The sequence below is a fragment of the Rhincodon typus genome, chromosome 1 (assembly GCF_021869965.1).
Source record: "Rhincodon typus isolate 14 chromosome 1, sRhiTyp1.1, whole genome shotgun sequence".
Taxonomy (NCBI): domain Eukaryota; kingdom Metazoa; phylum Chordata; class Chondrichthyes; order Orectolobiformes; family Rhincodontidae; genus Rhincodon; species Rhincodon typus.
The window spans coordinates 127,589,984-127,611,410 of NC_063332.1; the positions used below are offsets into that span (position 1 = coordinate 127,589,984).

Genomic DNA, 21,427 nt, shown 5'->3' on the forward strand with positions numbered 1-21,427 from the left:
TACCTGTCAGAGGAAGTAGTAGATGCAGGTGTAGTTACAACATTTAAAAGACGTTTGGATAGATACATGAATAGGAAATGTTTAGAGGGATATGGACCAAATGCAGGCGAGTGGTTCTAGCTTAGTTTGGGAAACTTACTAGTTATGGACGAGTTGGGCTGAAGGGTCTGTTTCTGTGGTGTACAGCTATGATTCTACCACTTCTGGCAGCTTATTCCATATACACACCACCATCTGTGTGCAAAAGTTATCCCTCAGGTCCCTTTTTAAATCTGTCCCCTCTCACCTTAAACCTATGCCCTCTAGTTGTGGACTCCCCTACCCTGTGGAAAAGACCTTGGCTATTCACCTCATCCATAACCCTCATGATTTTATAAACGACTATAAGTTCACTCACTCAGCCTCCTACAATCCAGGGGGAAAAAAATACTCAAATCTTTCAGTCTCAGTAACATCCTTGTAAATAATCTTGCACTGTTTCCAATTTAATAACATCCTTTAGCAGGGTGACCAGAATTGTGCACAGTACTCCAAATGTGGCCTTATCAATGTCTTGTGTAGCTGAAACATGGCAACCAACCCTGTACTAAATGCTCTGACCGCTGAGGAAGTGGAGGGAAGGGGAGAATGCACGCAGGTGACAGAGGAGATGTAGAGTGGGTGGGAGAGGAAGGGGTGGAGGAAGGTGGAAAGGCAGGGGAGGGAAAAGGGGTTTAAGTGAAGGAGAGGGAGAGAGAGAGATTCCATCCATGAGCAGCAGGTAGGTGTGAGTTGGGGGTGTGCTTGAAGGTGGGAAGGGAGGAGGCCTCTCATGGCCTCCAAGTACTGAACCTACTGCTGAAAGTGGCCTATGATGTTTAAGGGTACTTTGGGCTTGCCATCTACCCTGTGTGTTTCAGCAGCATCAGTACAGTGGATCCAGAGTGGCCTTACCAGATCCTCGAGAATGTGCAGTCTCCTCTGCAGTCACCATTGCTGCTTGAGAGGATGGGCAACTTGCAAACCCATCTTGGGTTGTGACCCAGAGTTTGGGGAACCCCTGATGTAACAATTTGAACCTGAAAGTGGTAAGAGTTTGTACCTATTTAATAATTTTCTCTTTTAGGTGTCCAATCTAATTCCCTGTCTTATTACTGCACTGGCGTCTATTGTTCAAATGCTTGTATTGCACAAATTGCCGATTGGAATACAAATTTCTGTTCCTGTTGGTGTGCATAACAAATTTGGTTTCTTGTTATCCTCTTGGCATTAAAAGCTAAAATATAAAATTCCACATTGTTACCTGAATAGCTTTATAAGATGTATAACTGAAGTACACCAGATACACTGATGATCAATATTTTGTGAACCTGTGAATTCTGTCATGACTTCACTGAATATTGCACCAACCTTACCAATTCTTTTGCTTACAGATAGATCTTTTAAAATTTCCTTCAGATGAAGACCATTGGAGGTAAGCAGTGCTGCGATTAATACATAATTTCCACACATTTTAATGTTAAGAGCTTTTTATTGTATTGGAGCTAATTTAGTATAATACACAAGTGCAATATTAGGCTGAAACCAAAGGCATTTCATTGCCTAGTGTGCATTCTGTTGTTAAACCTAAGTGAAAATTTCTAGTTATAATAAATATTTAAAAATGTTTCAGGTATCCGTAAGAATAATAGGGTTGTAACGGTAGGGTAATTTTAACTTTCCAAACATAGACTGGGACTGCCATAGTGCTAAGGGCTTGGATGGAGAGGAATTTAAGAGTGTACAAAATTTTCTTATTCAGTATGTAGATGTACCTGCTAGAGAAGGAGCAAATCTTGACCTCTTGGGAAATAAGGCAGGGCAAGTGACTGAGGTGTCAGTGGGGGTGCACTTTGGGGCCAGTGGTCATAATTCTACCAGTTTTAAAATAGTTATGGAAGATCGACCCGATCTAAGAACTAAAGTTCTAACTTGGAGTAAGGGCAATTTTGATGGTATTAGGCAAGAACGTTCAAAAATTGATCGGGAGGGGCATTGTGGGTAAAGGGACAGTTAGAAAGTGGGAGACCTTTAAAAATGAGATAATGAGAGTTCAAAGACAACTTGTTCCTATTAGTGTGACGGACAAGGCTGGTAGGTGTAGGAATGCTGGATGACTAGGAAAATTGAGGCTCTGGTTAAGAAAAAGGAGGCAATCAGGAAGGTAAAAAGGGGACAAGAGATATCTTTGGCAAATAGGGTTAAGGAAAATCCAATGAGATTCTACACATACATCAAGGGAAAAGAGTAACTAGGGCGAGAATAAGGAACCTTAAAGATCAACAAGTCTTTGTGCGGAACTAGAGGAGATGGGTGAGATACTAAACAAGTATTTCACGTCACTATTTACTGTGGAGAAGGATATGGAAGCTAGAGAACTTGGGGAAATAAATAGTGACATATTGAAAAATGTCCATATTACAGAGGTGGTGCTGCTGGACAGCTTAAAACGCTTGAAGGTGGATAAAACCCCAGGACTTAATCAGGTGTATCGCAGAATTTGAGAAAACAGAGGAAGGGTCACCGGACCTGAAACGTTAACTCTGTTTTCTCCTTCACAGATGCTGCCAGACCTGCTGAGCTTTTTCAGCAACTTTGTTTTTGTTCCTGATATACAGCATCCGTAGTTCTTTTGGTTTTTATTTAGTATCCCAGAACTTTATGGAAAGCCAGGGAAGAGATTGCTGGGTTCCTTGCTGAGATATTTATATCATCAACAGCCACAGGTGAGGTGCCAGAAGACTGGAGGTTGGCTATTATGGTGCCATTATTTAAGAAAGGTGACAAGGAAAAGCCAGGGAACTATAGATAGGTGAGCCTGATGTCAATGGTGGGTTATGTTGTTGGAGTGGATTCTGAGGGTCAGGACTTACATTTGGAAAGGCAAGGACTGATTAGGGATAGTCACATGGCTTTGAGTGGGAAATCATATCTCACTAGATTGAGTTTTTTTAAAGAGGTGACAAAGAAGAGCAGTACGCATCTATATGGACTTCAGCAAGGCGTTCAACAAGGTTCCACACGCTAGACTAGTTAGCAAGATTAGATCAAGTGGAATCCCGCAGGAGCTAGCCAATTGGCTACAAAATTTGCTTGAAGACAGGAGACAGGACGCTAGTGGGGGTTTGTTTTTCAGTCAGGAGGCCTGTGACCGGTAGTGTGCTGCAAGGATTGGTGCTGGGTCCACTGGTTTTGGCATTTATATAAATGATTTGGATGTGAATGAGAGGTATGGTTAGTAAGTTTGCAGATGATGCCAAAATTGGTGCAGTGGACAGTGAAGAAGGTTATCTGAGTACAATGGGATCTTGATCAGTTGGGCCAATGGGTTGAGTGGCAGATGGAGTTTAATTTAGGTAAATGTGAGGTGTTGCATTTTGGTAAGGCAAATTAGGGCAGGACTTGCGCAGTTAATTGTAGACCCTGGGGAGCGTTGCTGAATAACACCTCGTGGTGCAGGTGCATATTCTTTGAAAGTGGAGTCACAGGTAGATAGCGTGGTGAAAAAGGTGTTTGACATGTTTGCCTTTATCGGTGAGTGAACTGAGTGTAGGAGTTGGGATGTCATGTTGCGCCTGTATAGGACATTGGTTAGGCCACTTTCAGAATACTGTGTTCAATTCTGGACTCCCTGCTGCAGGAAAGGTGCTGTGAAACTCAAAAGGGTTCAGAAAGGATTTACAAGGATGTTGCCAGGGTTAGAGGGATTGAGGTTTCGGGAGAGGCTGAATAGGCTGGGGCTATTTTCCCCCTGGGACGTCAGAGGCTGAGGGGTGATTTTCTAGAAGTTTATAAAACCATAAGGAGCATGGATAGGGTGAATACCCAAGATCTTTTTCCTAGTGTTGGGGAGTCCAAAACTAGTGGGCATATGTTTAAGGTGAGAGGGGCATGATTTAAAAAAGGACCTGAGGGGTAACTTTTTCATGCAGAGGGTGGTGCGTGTATGGAATGAGCTGCCAGAGGAAGTGGTGGAGATAGGTACAGTTACAACATTTAAAAGACATCTGGATAGGTATATGAATAGGAAGGGTTTAGAGGGATATGGGCCGAAGGCTGGCAAATGGGAATAGATCAGTTTCGGATTTCCAGTCAGCATAGACAAGTTGGACAAAAAGGGTCTGTTTCAGTGCTGTATAATTCTGACTCAGTGATCAATTTTTGACCAGTTCAAGCTTTTAAAGTGTTCTTTCCCTAACCTTGTTTTTTTTCTAATCCAAGGTATTCTGATACTCTTGATTTGAAAATGTTTTTACAAATTCAGTATTGATTTTCAGTGCTTCTGTTATTCAAAGATGATGCTAGTAATTTAGTGTTTCTTTTTTGTCTGGGTGCATGTTCTTGCCAGGAAGATTCATTAGTGTTTTAGTGGTTTGTCAGTCAGCTTGCTCTCTTTTCATCTTGCTAAACCGTTTCTGTTGGGCTGTCTTGCTCGTTCGCTCAGTTGCCGCCTCCGTCTTCGTATTTGACTCCACTAGGCCGATTGTCATCCAATTACCTGTTTCCTCACCTATCATCTCCCTTATGGAAAAATTTGCAAGGGCAGCACGGTGGCTCAGCAGTTAGCACTGCTGCCTCACAGCGCCAGGGACCCAGGTTCAATTCCACCCTCAGGCAACTGTCTGTGCGGAGTTTGCATATTTTCCCCATGTCTGTGTGGGTTTCCGCTGGGTGCTCAGGTTTTCCCTCTCAGTCCAAAGATGTGCACGTTTGGTGGATTGGCCATACTGTTCAGGAATGTGTGGGTACACTAGCCGTGGAAAATGTAGGGTTAAGGGAAAAAGATAGTGGCATGGGTCTGGGTGGAGTGCTCTTCAGAGGATCGGTGTGGACTTGTTGCGCCAAATGGCCTGTTTCCACACTGTAGGGATTCTATAATTCTATGAAATATATAATCAAAAATGACGACAGGATACATTTATGTTAGGTTTAAATTTGCCAGTGGCATCATGTTGAAAAAAATAAAACTTTCAGAATAATTCATTCTTTCCTATGCTCTGTATGGGCATCAAGTTATCAATTGCTGCGTTGTATTTCTGTATTTTTCACCTGCCTGGCCTGCCATCTTCCACCCTCTAAATTGCTGCTATCCATTTTCTAGCTTGCATCAAGTCCTATCCACCTTTCACCCTGGATTAATTAAACTACATTGACTCAAAATTCCTTGATTTTTGATGTTCTTATTTTTGTTTTCGGATCACTTCATACTGTCCCTTCAGGTCTCTAATCTTGTGCAGCCTCTGAATTTTCTTTGATATCTGCTACCCTCCAATTCTGGCTTCTTGCATATTATGATTTTAATTGCTCGATGACTGGTGTCCATGCCTTCAGCTGCTGAGGCTCTAAGGCTCCATACCTAAACTGCTGTCCTCTCTCCACATCTATCTGTGACTCTTAATATAACATACGAATCAAATTTTTGATCATTTGCCTTACTATTTGTTGAGTTTTATGATTCTAAGTCACTTAAGGTCAGATTTTGTTTGGTAACATCCCTGTGAAATGCCTTGGGGTCTTTTACTCTGTTAAAGTTATGTAATAGTAAGTTGTTATTATTGTATCTTGCTGTTAGAAAATGTTAGAGGTAAAATAGTGTTTGGCCATATTGAGCAAGTGTCATAAAAGTTGGTGAAGTACAGAACCACAGTACTGTGAACAGTTAGCTAAAGTGAGAAATTGGAACAGTTTTCCTATGAGGCTAGTGTTAATGGACATTGTTGAGCTACAATAGAGGAAACGTATTATACCTAGTATGTACTATACTCAATGTGTGAGAGCTTGATGCTCACTCTTAGTACAAAAACAAAAGAATTAATTCCCAGTTAGAATTCCTCATCTTGAACACCAAGTAAGAAGTTAGTAAAAGTTCCAGTACTGTCAAATAATAAGATTGCGAGACAAATTCTTTTGTTTTCAGGTTTTTTAAATTCTTGGAAGTTTTAAGTTTACTTGAGGAAAGTTATCCTGCTGAAAATAGAGACATTAATCCAGGTATTGTAAATAATCATTAGGAATTATTTCTGTTTTTGTTGGTGTCAGGTAACCAATTGGATACACTCTGCTTTATGTAGTGAAAGATCATCTTTTTTATACGGAAAGCATTGCAGTAATGTTGGTAGAATTTTTTTAGCAATCATTGGAAAGATATTGTTCAAGAAAAGTGTGTAGGAGAGGCTGCATTGGGAATAAACATGAATAATTTTATGGGCAGTTTTGAGGTAAATATGAAAATTTTGTAGAAATCACAGTAAATCAATTTTTTTGTAGTCTGAGGCCTTCTGTGAAATATTACCGAATTAATTTCAAATGTTCAGCTATTTTTCTTAAGGAATATGCGATTCAATATCAACATTTTTTGCAACCTTCATTTGTAGACTGCATAATGCCAAGGTACATGCAAAACACCGTGGACATGAAGCTATGCATGCAGAAATGGTGCTTATTCTTATTGCCACCCTCGTAATAGCTCAGATTGTGCTAGTCCAGTGGAAGCAACATCATTGTAGATCATATAATGTGAGTTTTATTTTCAACCTTATGGCTTCAAATTTTAAAACTGTTTATACACAAGCGTAAACCAATTGTTTCGCCCAGTTTTTAGCAGTCTTGTTGCTCAGACCAGCAGAAGGTACCATACAAAATTTGGGGTGAGGCAGATTTGTTTAGCCAGAGCTTTGTCCTGTGCTCCACCTGACCTAGAATTGATAAATGTTGTGTAATGATACCCAGCTTTGTCATCTTCACTAAAAGTTAAAACAAAATATAAGTCTGTGTAAATAAACAATATTATCTTAACAGTTCTAGCTACTTGATTTAAATAAAGCTTGTAAGATCATTGGGTATTTTTAATTTCAGTTTGTTCTCCTCTTAGTCAACATTTTAACATGTACAATCAAAAGGAACAGCAAATTACCCTGTGACTTATGACCAAAAATTACTAAATGTGCTTAATTCTTCTTGAGTTAATCATTTTTAATGAGTTATGCCAATACACGCTGTTAATTCTACACAAACCAGAGTTGTGTGAAGGTTTAAAAATAAATTTGTACATTTCCTGCAACAATGTGTAAGGCAGATATGACCACGTATGCACTGATTTTTGTTTTTAATAGGTCATATTTCTGTGCAAACTAAACATTCACCAAAAGTTTCTTCTATCTTTCTTCTTTGTTGCTTTTTAATTGCAAGTACAAATATCTAAAAACAATAATCTGGTAACAAGAAATTTTAACACTGATCCTGTTCAAGTCTGCCTACAGATGTCAGGTGGCTGTAGACAAGTTAGGAAAATGTACCTGCTCCCAAACTAAGTTTGAACTTAACAGATGACTTGATCTGAATTGGATCTTTATGTTTCATTGTTACTAATGGTTTTAATAAGAACAGCTTGTTCATATTCTGGGAATTTTGATTAGGTTTGTGCAGCTGTGATGCAGACAAACCTGTAATCATAATAGTGTGAAACAAGGATCTTTATTTGAATGCAGTTTGGTACTCGGATTTCAGTTAGTGTAACAGATCTAATGTTTGTTGCTATCATGAAGTTAATGGATAGTTGATTTTAGTTGTTATGATGCAGTATCTGCTGATACAGCATTGCTTTTCACAATCACATGCATTGTCCATTTTTAAAACACCTTTTGTTTTAACAAGTAATTTCAATTAACATTTGCAAAAAGCAATTCTCAATCTTGTTTTGAAATAATGGTAATGAAAGGAACAGGCTTGCTTATTGGAAAGGAAATTGGGAGAGAATGCCATCTTATTCTCAAACCTTTCTGGATCATAATAATTGCTGCCATTTAACATAAGAATTATTGCAAAGCGGTACAGTAATAAAATTGTGTGGCCCATGGCAAAATGTAACCTGGCATATTGCAGACTTCACTCTTGGGCATTGTAATTGTAAAACAAACATTTGAGTGTTCCTTGATTTGTTTTTAAAATTGTGAACTCTGTTTAAACAAAAATTAAGTGGCAGAAAAATCTGAAAACGTTTTTATATGTGGTGTTTTGATTATCCCTGCTTGATAAGTTTGTGTGGGTTGATGCAGAATGAGCTGTCAATGGTAGAAAAGAAAACTAATTTTCTCCTCCTTAACCATTGGCTTACCAATCATTCACCACAATGAATATTTATAAACTTAACGTAAAGCAATTAAAAATGTGAATTGCAACTCTGTACACTAGCCAAACTGTAAATTCAGTCAACTTTATGAACTTCATTTGCAAGACAAGCCAGACTAAAAATCAGTAGTGATAAATTAAATGTCCTGCTGCCTTCTAATTATTTAGACCCCCACATTAGGATTTGTTTGAGGTCCAGGTCCTGGTTAGCTCATTTAAGCCTTTTAATGAGAAAAACATTTAGCCTTTGGGCAATAGTCTGATTTGTCAGGAAATTCCATGGGATATGATGTATGGATAAGTAAAATTTGTGCTAATATAATCCAGATGGTAATGGTGCCATTAAACAATAAAGTAGACGATGTGTTTTTCTATATCCAGATGTTGACTGTAGCAGCACTGGTACTATTAAGCACAGATGCACAACTGTCTTGTTTTATCGATTGACTACTGAATTTTGCACAGTCCAGCGGATAGCATATCCATAACACATTAATTGTTCTAGAAATACATATTAACACTTTTTCTGAATTCTAGAGCATTGAATAAGTTAATGTATTCCATCATGCAGTTGAAATACATTGATAGCCTAATTCACTTCCCCAGTGAAACAATCGTGGGAATTTTGAAAGTTTCCTGAATAAGAATCTCTATATCTTGATCAAAATAGTGTAAGTGCTTTTAATTTCAGAAGTTGTTTATTTATTCTTCCAATTAAGGTTTTTTTGGAAATAGATCAATTCCTACATTAGAGTTGTGAGGCTACAATTAATTCACTAGACTACATCACCATTTGATTCATATATTGCTCTAAACTGATTGACTACAATCTACTAAATGCTTTTGCTGATTAAGATGAACACAAAAGCCAATGTCCAAAAATTAGTTTTTCTGTTCATTAAATAACTTTTTTTATCCAAACCAAAGTACAAACATATTTACATTACAAAAATATCAGCATTGCTGTATAATGTAGAAATACTTTTAGTATTTCAATAAAATTTGATGATTTACTATCTACATTAATCAATGAGCCAAGTAAGGAACATTTTTAAACTGTAGTTGTAATGTAGTAGTACATTATACCAGCAAGCCGTCCATGTGGTTATTGAGATTTGATTAGTAGATTTTTAAGTAATTTTATTGTTTAAGACTTGAAATTCCTGATTATCTTCATCACGAGGTGCAAATTCTAATTATCACATGGTTTTACAACAAATTCATGCCAGGGTAAAACTTGGTCAAGCTATGAAAGCAAACTGGATATACTAACCGTGTTTAATAAATGTTCATAAAGGACTTGTGCATTTTCTTTGACAGCTGGTCACCTTGCTGCAGATGTGGCTTGTTCCTTTATATTTCACAGTAAAACTTTATTGGTGGCGCTTTCTCTCCACATGGGGAATGTTCTCTGTTGTAACCAGTTATGTCATCTTCAGAGCTACCCGCAAACCCCTTTCTGGAAGAACACCACGGTATGTACTCAAAAGTGAAAATTAGAGTTTTTCTCAGCATTGATTTCTTCTACCTTTATAAGTTATGTGACCAAATAATGAGCAGTTTATATTTAACATTTATATCAGTTATACAGGTAGATGCAGTTTTATTGCACATCTAGAGCATTTTTCAATCCCCCACAATTGAAAAGAAACAAGAGTAGGCCATTCAGTCCTTTGAGCCTGCTGTATCAATCATTAAGATTATGGCTGGTCTGATTTCTAACCTCAAGTCTATGTTCCTGCATACTCTAGATAATCTTTCACCCCAGTGATCTGCATATTGTTAACACAAAGCTTTGTTGAAAAAGTCTTTAATTTTATGTGTATATATATATTTTTAAAATTCTTCTTTACGATGGTTTAACCATAGAAGTAGTACGAAGAATACAATCATTAGTGTTTGCAAGGTACCATTCTTGAAGTCAACATTACCATTTCAGAATCTAGCCTGCAATTCTTGTTTAATCTGGTTTTGTTGTAAACATATGCAACTATGTTTTTAGAGCTGCATTCTCTACCTCACTTTTAGCTTTTAGTAAAGTATTCAGATTTTGTTCAAAAAGAATTATAACAGTTCCAATAACTTATATAATGACCCTTAACAGTTTGAATCTAGTTGCATCTTTTAGTCATGGCTTATTCCTCCTTTAGCGTCTTGATGTAAACAGAACCTTGGGTTACATTTGTTCAATCAGTTGATTAATGTCTTTGTGCATCACAATTTTCTAATATACATTATTGAAAACCTGCCACCATAACCTGACATAGCATTGTATTTAGAATGTAAGTAATTCTTTGTGTGTGCAATACATATTTTGAAATGCTGGTCAGTGAGTCAGAGGGTATGTAGCTAGAAGCATATGGGACTTTTATGTTGTGAAGGCATGAATATCTAGGCACTGATTCACTTTGACCAAAAAAGTCATTCAGTTTTCTCATTTATTTGACCTCCACTGATGGCTTTTTTTTAAGCATAGAAATGAAAAAAAGTGAACAAGTGGTCTATGAAGCGCTTCTAATCTACTGACCATTCAATAAGATCATGGCTGATCTTTGGCCTCATTAAAAGCTTTTCTGAAAGAATGGCAAGCCGCTGGCCACAGTGCAAGCAATTTGTTCATTTAAGTGCAAAGAATAGCTATCAGGGAAGATTTTGTATTTTTTTTAAGAGTCTACAATTTCAGAAATTGTTTATATTTTCTTCCAATTAATGCAATCAGTTTTTAAATAGACCAAGTGCTATATGAGATGTTATGCTACCATTAACTCCATTAATGACACCAACAGAATTTGATTCATATTTAGTTATGATCTGGTGGTGAAAAGTGCTGCAATTTTATGAAATGCTTTTACTGATTTAGGTGGATATTCAATGTCCCCTGTCCTAAAAAGTACTAGTTTTTCTGGTGTTTATCAAATCACTTTTTTTGTATGAACAGACATTCAGAAGTACAAGTGTTAACTGTGTCAAAATAAATTAACATTGCTGTAATATTGAAATGCTTTTTTTCCCCAGCAGGATGATTCTTTTATTTCCTAAATTTGTTAGCCAATAAATCATTAAGATCCAACTGTTTTTGGTTGAGACCTTTAGCGTTGTTGAGACTGAATGTAAATGCCAGCTGAAGATGATATTGGCAAAAGTAGCAGTAAAATAATCTTCTCTCAGCTATTTCTTTGGTGATTGAGAAAGTACACCTGTTTGAGAATCTGTTTATTTTTAGTATTATGATCCCACCTGATAGTATTATTAGACAGGTCAGATCCCAGAATTGAAATCTGGCCTGATCGATCATGTTTTTACTTAGTGATACACATTTACTGAATAAGACTATAAAGTTTACAACAGAACAAAAATTTGTTATACACAGGCAAAAACAGGGGGGAAAGAAAGGTTTGAGGCATAGCACACATTTAGATAAAAGTCTTAAAAATGTAGCAGTCTATTTTCTAACTCCAACACTCTACAGTGATTCAAATCCATAGATTATTCCTCAATATCAAATCTTTAAGTTCAATTTAGATTCTTCTCAGTTCTCTCCTGTGAATTGTGAAGTCCAGTGACATGAATACTCTCAATACTGAGAGCTTAGACTTTCTCAGCTTTAAATAATCAGCAAATTTCTAACTCCTGGTCTAGAAGTTGCACAAACTAAACTTTTCTCCTGACGTAACTGTGCCAGCATGTGTGCAGGAAGTATCTCCAACTGCAGCTCTTGGAACCTGTCTTTGAGAGCGGGAGTGGTGGCTGGAGCATCTGTGAAGCTGGAAGTATTGTGGATAACATATACAGAATAGTAGAAGTGGTAATACCACAGGCTAAGACTCCACAGTGAGAAAGATTTGGGCACCAACCAGATAGAGTAAGAGGATGAAGAGGACAGTGCAGGAACCCTCACGCCCATTCCTTTGCAAAACAGAATACTACTTTGGATACTGCAGGGGAGGGGAAATGGTCTCCCAGGGGAAACCAGAGACATCCAAATTCTTTACACAACGACTAGCTTTGCTGCACAGGAGAGGGGGAGAAAGTGTGGGAATGCAATAGTCTTGCTTTTCAATTGTAAGGATAATAGCTAGATGTTTCTGCAGCTGCAAACAAGACTCCAGGACGATATGTTGCTGCTCTGGTGCTGGGGTCAAGGACATTCTGGAGGGAGAGGGTGAACAGCCAGTGGTCATGGTACTTGTTGATACCAATGACAATAGGTTTATTAAAAAAAAAACTGGTCCTAAAAACTAGGCATAGAGAGTTAGAAGTCAGTTGAAAAGTAGGATCTCAAAGGTAGTGATCTCAGGATTAGTGCCAATTCCCATGTGCTCATCAGTTGAAATAGGCTATCAGTTGACTGTGTGGCTGGAAGGATTGTGCAAGATGTGGGGTGAGGGTTTCAGATTCCTGGGATATTGCAACTGGTTCTGGTGGAGGTAGGTCCAGTACAAACTGGATGGGTTACATCCAGGCAGGAGCAGGGCTGATGTCCTAGGGTGCATATTTGCTAATGTGGTTGGAGTGAGTTAAAACTAGAATGGACGGGAACCTCAGCAGAGTGACAAGGGAAAGAGAAACAAGGACATTTATAAAAGAAAGGCAGTAAAATGCAAAAAGAAGACAGGTAATCAAGGACGAGGCAAATAAGGCCACAGTACAAATAAAATTTAAGTTGATTAAAAATTCACACAATTATACAGTGTGCAAGAGGCCCATTGAGTCTGCATCAAAAATAACTTGTCTAAATCTTTAATAAGGTGTAGAGCTGGATGAACACAGCAGGCCAAGCAGCTTCATAGGAGCAGGAAGGCTGACGTTTTGGGCCTAGACCCTTCGTCAGAAATGGGGGAGGAGAAGGGGGTTCTGAAATAAATAGGGAGAGAGGGGGAGGCGGATAGAAGATGGATAGAGGAGAAGATAGGTGGAGAAGAAACAGACAGGTCAAAGAGGCGGGGATGGAGCCAGTAAAGGTGAGTGTAGGTGGGGAGTTAGGGAGGAGATAGATCAGTCCAGGGAGGACGGACAGGTCAAGGGGGCGGGATGAGTTTAGTAGGTAGGAGATGGGAGTGGGGCTTGAGGTGGGAGGAGGGGATAGGTGGGAGGAAGAACAGGTTAGGGAGGCGGGGACGAGCTGGGCTGGTTTTGGGATGCGGTAGGGGGAGGGGAGATTTTGAAGCTTGTGAAATCCACATTGATACCATTGGGCTGCAAGGTTCCCAAGCGGAATATGAGTTGCTGTTCCTGCAACCTTCGGGTGGCATCATTGTGGCACTGCAGGAGGCCCAGGATGGACATTTCGTCTGAGGAATGGGAGGGGGAGTTGAAATGGTTCGCGACTGGGAGGTGCAGTTGTTTATTGCGAACCGAGTGTAGTGTTCTGCAAAGCGGTCCCCGAGCCTCCGCTTGGTTTCCCCGATGTAGAGGAGGCCACAACGGGAACAGCGGATGCAGTATACCACATTGGCAGATGTGCAGGTGAACATCTGCTTGATGTGGAAAGTCTTCTTGGGGCCTGGGATGGGGGTGAGGGAGGAGCTGTGGGGGCAGGTGTAGCACTTCCTGCAGTTGCAGGGAAAAGTGCCAGGTGTGGTGGGGCTGGAGGGGAGTGTGGAGCGGACAAGGGAGTCATGGAGAGAGTGGTCCCTCCGGAAAGTAGATAAGGGTGGGGAGGGAAAAATGTCTTTGGTGGTGGGGTCGGATTGCAGATGGCGGAAGAGCCGGAGGATGATGCGTTGGATCTGGAGGTTGGTTGGGTGGTACATGAGGATGAGGGGGATTCTTTTTTGGTTGTTATTACGGGGACAGGGTGTGAGGGATGAGTTGCGGGAAATGCGGGAGACACTGTGGAGGGCATTCTGGACCACTGAGGGGGGGAAGTTGCGGTCCTTGAAAAACGAGGACATCTGAGATGTATGGGAGTGGAATGCCTCATCCTGGAAGCAGATGCGGCGGAGGCGAAGGAATTGGGAGTAGGGGATGGCATTTTTGCAGGAAGGTGGGTGGGAGGAGGTGTATTCTAGGTAGCTGTGGGAGTCGGTAGGCTTGAAATGGATATCGGTTTCTAGGTGGTTGCCCGAGATGGAGACAGAGGTATTAGAGATGGTCCAGGTGAACTTAAGGTTGGGGTGGAAGGTGTTGGTGAAGTGGATGAACTGTTCGAGCTCCTCGTGGGAGCACGAGGTGGTGCCGATACAGTCATCAATGTAACAGAGGAAGAGGTGGGGTTTAGGGCCAGTGTAGGTACGGAAGAGGGATTGTTCCACGTAACCTACAAAGAGGCAGTCTGGAGGGAGGAGGGTAACTTCTTCAGGCTAGGCATCCTTAGAAGAGGCTTCGCACCGGAGGGAGGAGGGTAACTTCTCTTCTCCACCTATCTTCTCCTCTATCCATCTTCTATCCGCCTCCCCCTCTCTCCCTATTTATTTCAGAACCCCCTTCCCCTCCCCCATTTCTGATGAAGGGTCTAGGTCCGAAACATCAGCCTTCCTGCTCCTATGATGCTGCTTGGCCTGCTGTGTTCATCCAGCTCTACACCTTGTTATCTCAGATTCTCCAGCATCTGTAGTTCCTACTATCTCTTATCTAAATCTTTGTTAGTTGTACTTGCCTGAATTTGATCTGTAGTCATGTCAAGTGCTCATCCAAGTACCTGATGGCAAAAAGGCAGGTCTAAAGGCTTGTTATCTTAATGCACAAAACTTTCAGAATAAGTTAGAAGAACTGACAGTGCAAATCAAGGTAAAAGGATCTAATGTTGCAGCCATTATGGAGACATGGTTATAAGGAGATCGGAACTGGGAACTTCACATTGAGATACTTTACTTTTGGAAAGACAGGAGGGAAGAAAAGGTGGTTGGATAGCACTGTTAATAACAAAGATGAAATGAAGATAGTTGGAGAGAGAGAATCGAGGCTTGGAGTCCATTTGGGTGGAGGTTTTAAAATAAAGCAAGGGAAAGAAAGTAGTGACAGGAATAGTGTGTTGTTTCTTGAACAGTAGCCTCATGAAGGAAAGGGTAGAAATGTGAATCGGGACAGACTCTCTGTTGGAGTTGTACCTGGTACATAGGATGGTTGTGCTTGTTGGAGGTCAGTCATCTCAGCTCCATGACACATCTGTAGGAATTCTTCAGGGTAGTGTCCTAGGACCAACCATCTTCTGCTACTTCAATGACCTTCCCTCCAACATCAGGTCAGAAGTGGGGATGGTTGCTGATTTCGCAATGTTCATAATTTGCAACTTCTCAGATACTGAAGCAGTCTGAGTTCAAATGCAGCAAAACCTGGATAATATTCAGGTTTGGGCTGACACATGGCAAATAACATGTACAGAACAGAAATGCCAGGCAATGACCACCTCCAAAAGGAAACAAACTAATCACCACTCTTTGTCATTCAACGGTATTACCATCAATGGATCCCCCATTATCCACATTCTGTGGATTAACATGGACCAGAAACTCAACTAGATTTGCCATTAAAATACATTGGGCTATGAATACTATGCCTGGATAAATGCAGCTCGAACAACACTGAGAAGCTTAGCATCATCTAGGGCATTGTACGCTAATCTACAGCACTTAGCTGCCTTCTTGAACCACAGCCGGTGACGGGCAATAAAAATCCTTGCCAGCCAGCAACATCCATGTCCCACAAGTGGATAAAGAAAAAGATCAACAAATAATGAAGCATGTAAAAAGATAGAGCAATAATTGTGGGTGACTTTAATTTTAATGTTGATTGGGCTAACCAAGTTGGAGAGGGTAGCAAAGAATTCATGGAGTGCATTGGAGAGTTTCTTGGAGCAATATATCATGGAGCCAACTGGGGAACAGGCTATCATAAACCTGGTAATGGGTGATGAGGCACCTGTCTGATAAATGACCTCAAAAGATCCCTGAGGAAGTTGTGCATGTGACAGAATTTACTATTTAGTTTGAGGAAGAAACTTGGGTCAGAAACAAATGCGTTTAACTTAATGGGAATTGGACTGAAATGAAGAGAGTCAACTAAAATGGATTTGGTGAGTAAATTAGTTGGAAATACGATAAACAAGAAGTGGCAGGCAGTTAAGGAGGTAAATCACGAGTCTCAGCAAAAATATATCCCAGTATGGAGGAAAGACTGAGAGGGATAAACCAACCATGGCTAACCAGGGAAATTAAGGGGAGTATTAAGTTGAAAGGAATCGCATATAAAGAGACAAAAGTCAGTGATGGCCCCAAAGACTGGGATAAATTCTGAATCCAGCAATGAATGACTGAAAAGGTGATAAAGGCGAGAAAAACTAAAGGGCAATTAGCGAGGAATATAAAAGGTGACAATAAGAGCTTCTTTAAATATGAGTGGTCGAAGTGAATCTTAGCAAATAAGCCTGGGGAGACCGTTTCAGGGATCAAGGGAATGACAGAGGAGTTAAACAGATAGTTTGCAGCAGTCTTTAGTTGAACATTTATGAAAGGAGAACAAAAACAGGTAACTCAGATGGTTGTTTGGACCACGCCAATGACTCTGAATCCATCGGTGAGCCTTAGACTAATTACAGCTTACATCTACACCAATTTTTTCAAGAGAAAATGGGAACCTTGGTTAAAGTCTGAGGTTATTAACCTCTCTGTTAAGGCTAGTGGGCTACAGAGTACCTAGTAGACAGAGAAAGTGCTGTTTCCCAAGCTTGTATTGAGCTTCAAACAAGCTATCAAAAAGGTAAGGACAAGAGATATCAACGTGAGTGTGAGATGGAGAATTAAAGTGGTAGATGGCTGAAAGAGTTGGAGGTCTATGGCATAGCATAAGACCTTTCAGCCCATCAAGTCTGCATGGTTCAAAAACACCTAAATATTCTAATCTCACTTTCCAGCACTTTGCCCATTGCCTTGTGTGCCTCGGCATTGCAAGATCATATCTAAATACTACTTAAGTGTTAAGGGTTTCTGCCTCTACCATCCTTTCAGACAGAGAGTTTGATTCCCATCACCCTCTTTTCCTCACATCCCTTCAAATCTCCTCCCCTTCTTAAATCTATGCTTCCTGGTCATTGATCTCTCCACTGAGGAGAAAGGTCTCTTCACCTACCTGATGCCCCTCGTTTTTAACATCATTAATCATGTTACCCCTCTGTCTTGGCTCTGCTGCAAGGAAAACATCCCTTGTTATCCAATCTCTCTTCATAACTAAAACTTGCAACGTGCTGGTAAATCTCCTTTGCACCTTCTTTCGTGCAATCCGTCCTATAATATGGTTTTGAGAACTTGAAATAATACTCTGGCTGTGACCTAATGAATGTTTTATACAGTTCAAGTATAATGTTCCTGCTGTTAGACTCTTGGAGCTCAGTTGCTGCCAATAGTTTCCCCAGAACTACCTGTAGTTGCCTGGTTTATCCTTTCTTCCCATCTTGAATAACAGTACCACATGGCTGTCCTCCAGCCCTGTGGCACCTCTACAGTGGTCAGAGAGGAATTGAAAATTATTGCTAGTGCTCCTGCTATTTCTTTGCATGCCTCACTCAACAGCTGGGGCTAAATGTCCTTCTTGCCAAATTTCCTTTTGCCTTAACTGGCCTGTACTTCCTATGCCTGCCTGACTCACTCACTGTCTTTTCTAATTTGGCTGTGCATCTCCTCCTGCTGAACCTTCTGTCCGAATCGCACCCTCCTGCCAAGTTACTTCTCTAGAATGGTACCAAAATCAATCCAGAATTCCTACCTTTGTGGTCCTGTTTTTTGATCTACTTCTTAGTCCCCTAAAGTTTGCTTGCAGAACCTTATCTCTCTTTCTACCTATGTACCACAGTCTGTCTGTTTGCCCTTCCCACTTCAGGATGCCCTGTTAGCCATTCAGTGACACCCTGACCCTGGCACCAGGGAGACAACATGCCCTGCTCTAGCTTGTTTTATAACTGCTGAAACACCTATCTGTTGCCGTAATAATTGACTACCCCACCACTGTAGTCCTGCCATTCTTCATTGCCTCTTGCGCAGCGGATCACCCATGGTGCAATGAAGTTGGCTCCCACTGTTTTCTCCTGCATACTAATGTCTCCCAAGACTATCCAAAATGGTATATCCTTAAAAAATGGGATGACCACAGGGCACTCCTACATTACCTGCCTTCCTCTACTCTGGCCCTGATATTCACCAATGCCCCACTAAACGTGCTATTCATGACATACTCTGTATTGGGAATGCTCCATGGTGAATTCACCTGCAGCTCCAGCTCTGAAATCCTATTAGCCAGCTGGACACTTCCTGGGGGCATGGTCACCGGGAACAACTGAAGCTTCTATAATTTGCCATGTAGCACACAAAGAGCATAGTACGAGTATGTTCTCTGCTGTCATGACCTCCATTTAGCTCTTTAGTTCCTTCTGTTTATTTTATAAAATAAATTATGCTTGTATAAGCTTATTGCAAGGGCTCTGAATCTTTAATCTGAAAGCAAGTCTGAAAAGGTAAAAGAGAAATACTCTCACCCATCACTTGTTCATGGTGTCACACTGGCATGTTCACGCAATGTTGCAGGACTGCTGCTATCTGCCAGCTGTCTTCCCTGTAGTGGAGCAAGAACTAATTCCTACAAGGCAAGATAGCTGAAAGGACAAATGCAAACAACCAAACGCCACTTTTCCCACTCCCCTAACTTCCACTGTCCAAACTCCAGAGACTTCAGTCTTCAGCTGCACTCGTTTGCCAGAAGCTCTGGCTCATGATTGAAGACTAAACCAGGGTGTCCACCAGAACAATCTTACCATCTGTGTTTAATCTTCCCAATGTAGAGGAGACCACATCTTATAAAACCAATATAGTACAGTGAATTGATAACCCAATAAAGAAGCCTTTTTTTAAAGCTGCAAGGAGTGTTTGGGGACCCTGGAGGATGGAAAAGATCTCCAGAGAGGATGAGTGTAGAGGTAAGGGATTTGTACCTTTGCACTGAGAATAGCTACTGAGCATGTGCAAAAGGAGCAATGTCAGTGATGCCAGATCACATGTACCTAGAGCCTGGATCTGTGGGACTCGAGATAAGATGGCCCATCTTACCATCTTCTGTATATAGTAATTTTCAATAAAGCTTGTTACTGTTCATTCAAGAAGGTAGGACTCTGTATATGGTAGCATTGGTAATCAGGCTTATGGAACTGGAGGTAAGTGGTTGTAAGAGCTGAAAGTGAAGCACAGTAACAGAAAAATATTATGGAAGAAGCCATTATGCCAGGCCAGGCCAGCCCAGCCCAGCATTTGAACCCAGAGGTGAGGGAGTAATGCTCAGCAGTAGTTGAGGCCATCAAGCGATGGACTTTGAAGCACTGATCCACAGAAGTCAAAAGATGAACAGTGGCAGAGTACACAGCAAGCAACAGGGAGCAATCGATAGATCACAGTGATTTAGAGGCAGAAAAGCTGCAGATACTGGCATTCAGGGTAGACAGACAGGAGGCTGGAAGAACATAGCAGGCCAAGCAGCATCTGGAGGAAAGGAGCAGTCAACGTTTCAGGAATTACCCTTCTTCGGGATTGAGTGAGTACTGAGCACTTCTTCAGGCCACAGTGAGTAACAGACTTCTGTAAATCTGAAGTCCATGGAGATAAATTAACTCGAGAGGGGAAACCAGCATAATAATTGGTAGAAAAGCAATGAACATTTATGACACCATAGCCCACCTTGCAGGTACATCGATGATGGAGAGAGACTCGCCCTTACCTGACCACCTAGAAAACGGGAGGGCCTCGACCAGACTGAATTGGATAAACTGCTGACTGCTGTTCAGGAGATACTGTAGTACTGCAGTCCTTGATAGAAAGATACACAAATAACAGTTGAATGTGAAGCATGCAATTGGTAGCAATGCTGATGCCATTCTCATTGAACAAGTTAAAGCAGTTGAAATGGTAACAAACTGTAATTTAACTGAAATAGAAGTTGAAGGCTTTAGAAAGAAAATTGAATATAAATCAAAGTTTAATTGATGTTAGCAGGGGCTGTGGAAAACCATTAACTGCTTTATAAATATTTCTATAGCTTTGCAGATAATTGCCAGTATCTCTGGGAAGGGAAGTTATATGGGACTACATTGTTGCCACATCGCTGGATGAAGCTTTATCAGATATTTTATAAAAAGCAGTGCAGAATATCTGACAGGTTGGACTTTGCAAGCAAAGGAGGCTTTTCATGCAGGAAGACAGAAAATATTCATGGAATCAGATGGCTGACTATGATCCAGTTCTGCTTGTTAATCAGCCGCAATGGGCAAGCAAGACAGCAATCACAGTGGAAAGATGGAGCTGCTCCAACCACTAATTCTTGTCCAAGTTGGTGCCAATGCTGCCCACACTGCTGGCTGCCCTGTATGCTGTAAATTAAGCTATTTTCAAGTAGCAGAGATTTCAACGTGCACTATGAACATTTTGAAGTCAGACGACACCAGGTTATAGTCCAACTGGTTTATTTGAAATCACAAGAAAATTTTGAGACCAACCACTTCGCTCTGCAATGGTCCATGAGGTAGATACCTCTGAAGACCAGGATGAGTAAAGTGCAATCTTTTTGGTTGAAATGTTAGAACCTCAAGACATATTCTGGTATGCAGATATCATGGTTAATAAATACCTGTATATCAGATGCCTGCTTAGCAAACAAATTTATTTCATATTGAATACAAAGGCAAGAAATCCTCAGACTGTACTCTGTTCAACTTTTGGAGGTACCAAAATCAAAATAAAAGGCTAGATACATACTATACTTCATAATGGGACAAATATGTAAATATCACACTCGAGTTAATAGAGCTCCAAGTATAGCTTTAAACTTCCATTGTTCATCAACTGCAACAGAGACCAAAGCTGACTCCGTAGCAAATCAGACAGACTTTGTTGATGAAACATAACCTCAAACTGGATATTGCAGCTACTACTTCTTTTTCTGAAGGACTGGAATAAGGCCATAAGGTACAGGAACAAAATTGGACCATTTGGCCCATTGAGTCTGCTCCACCAATTGTTCACGGCTGATATGTTTCTCAACTCCATTCTCCTGCCTTCTCCCCATAACCCTTGATTTCCTTACCAAGCTATCTCTGTATTAAATATACTCAATGAATTGGTCTCCACAGTCCTTGGCAGCTATGAGTTCCACAGATTCTCTCCTGCCTGGCTGAAGGTGTTCCTCCTCATCTCAGCTCTAAAGGGTCACCCTTTCACTCTGAGGCTGTGGCCTCAGGTCCAAGTCACTCATACTAGTGGAAACATGTCTCCATGCCCATTCTTTCCAGGCCCCTCGGTATTCTGTAAGT

General features: G+C 40.7%; 1 protein-coding gene across 1 annotated transcript in view; it reads left to right on the plus strand.

Annotated features, from left to right (window-relative positions):
- Positions 1–21,427, plus strand: part of rnf175 (ring finger protein 175) — a 53,858-nt gene that overhangs the window by 651 nt on the left and 31,780 nt on the right. The window contains exons 2-4 of the mRNA XM_020512240.2: positions 1,413–1,453; positions 6,393–6,534; positions 9,466–9,620. Of these exons, the coding sequence (XP_020367829.1) occupies positions 1,413–1,453; positions 6,393–6,534; positions 9,466–9,620 (338 nt within the window). The remainder of the gene's footprint in view (positions 1–1,412; positions 1,454–6,392; positions 6,535–9,465; positions 9,621–21,427) is intronic.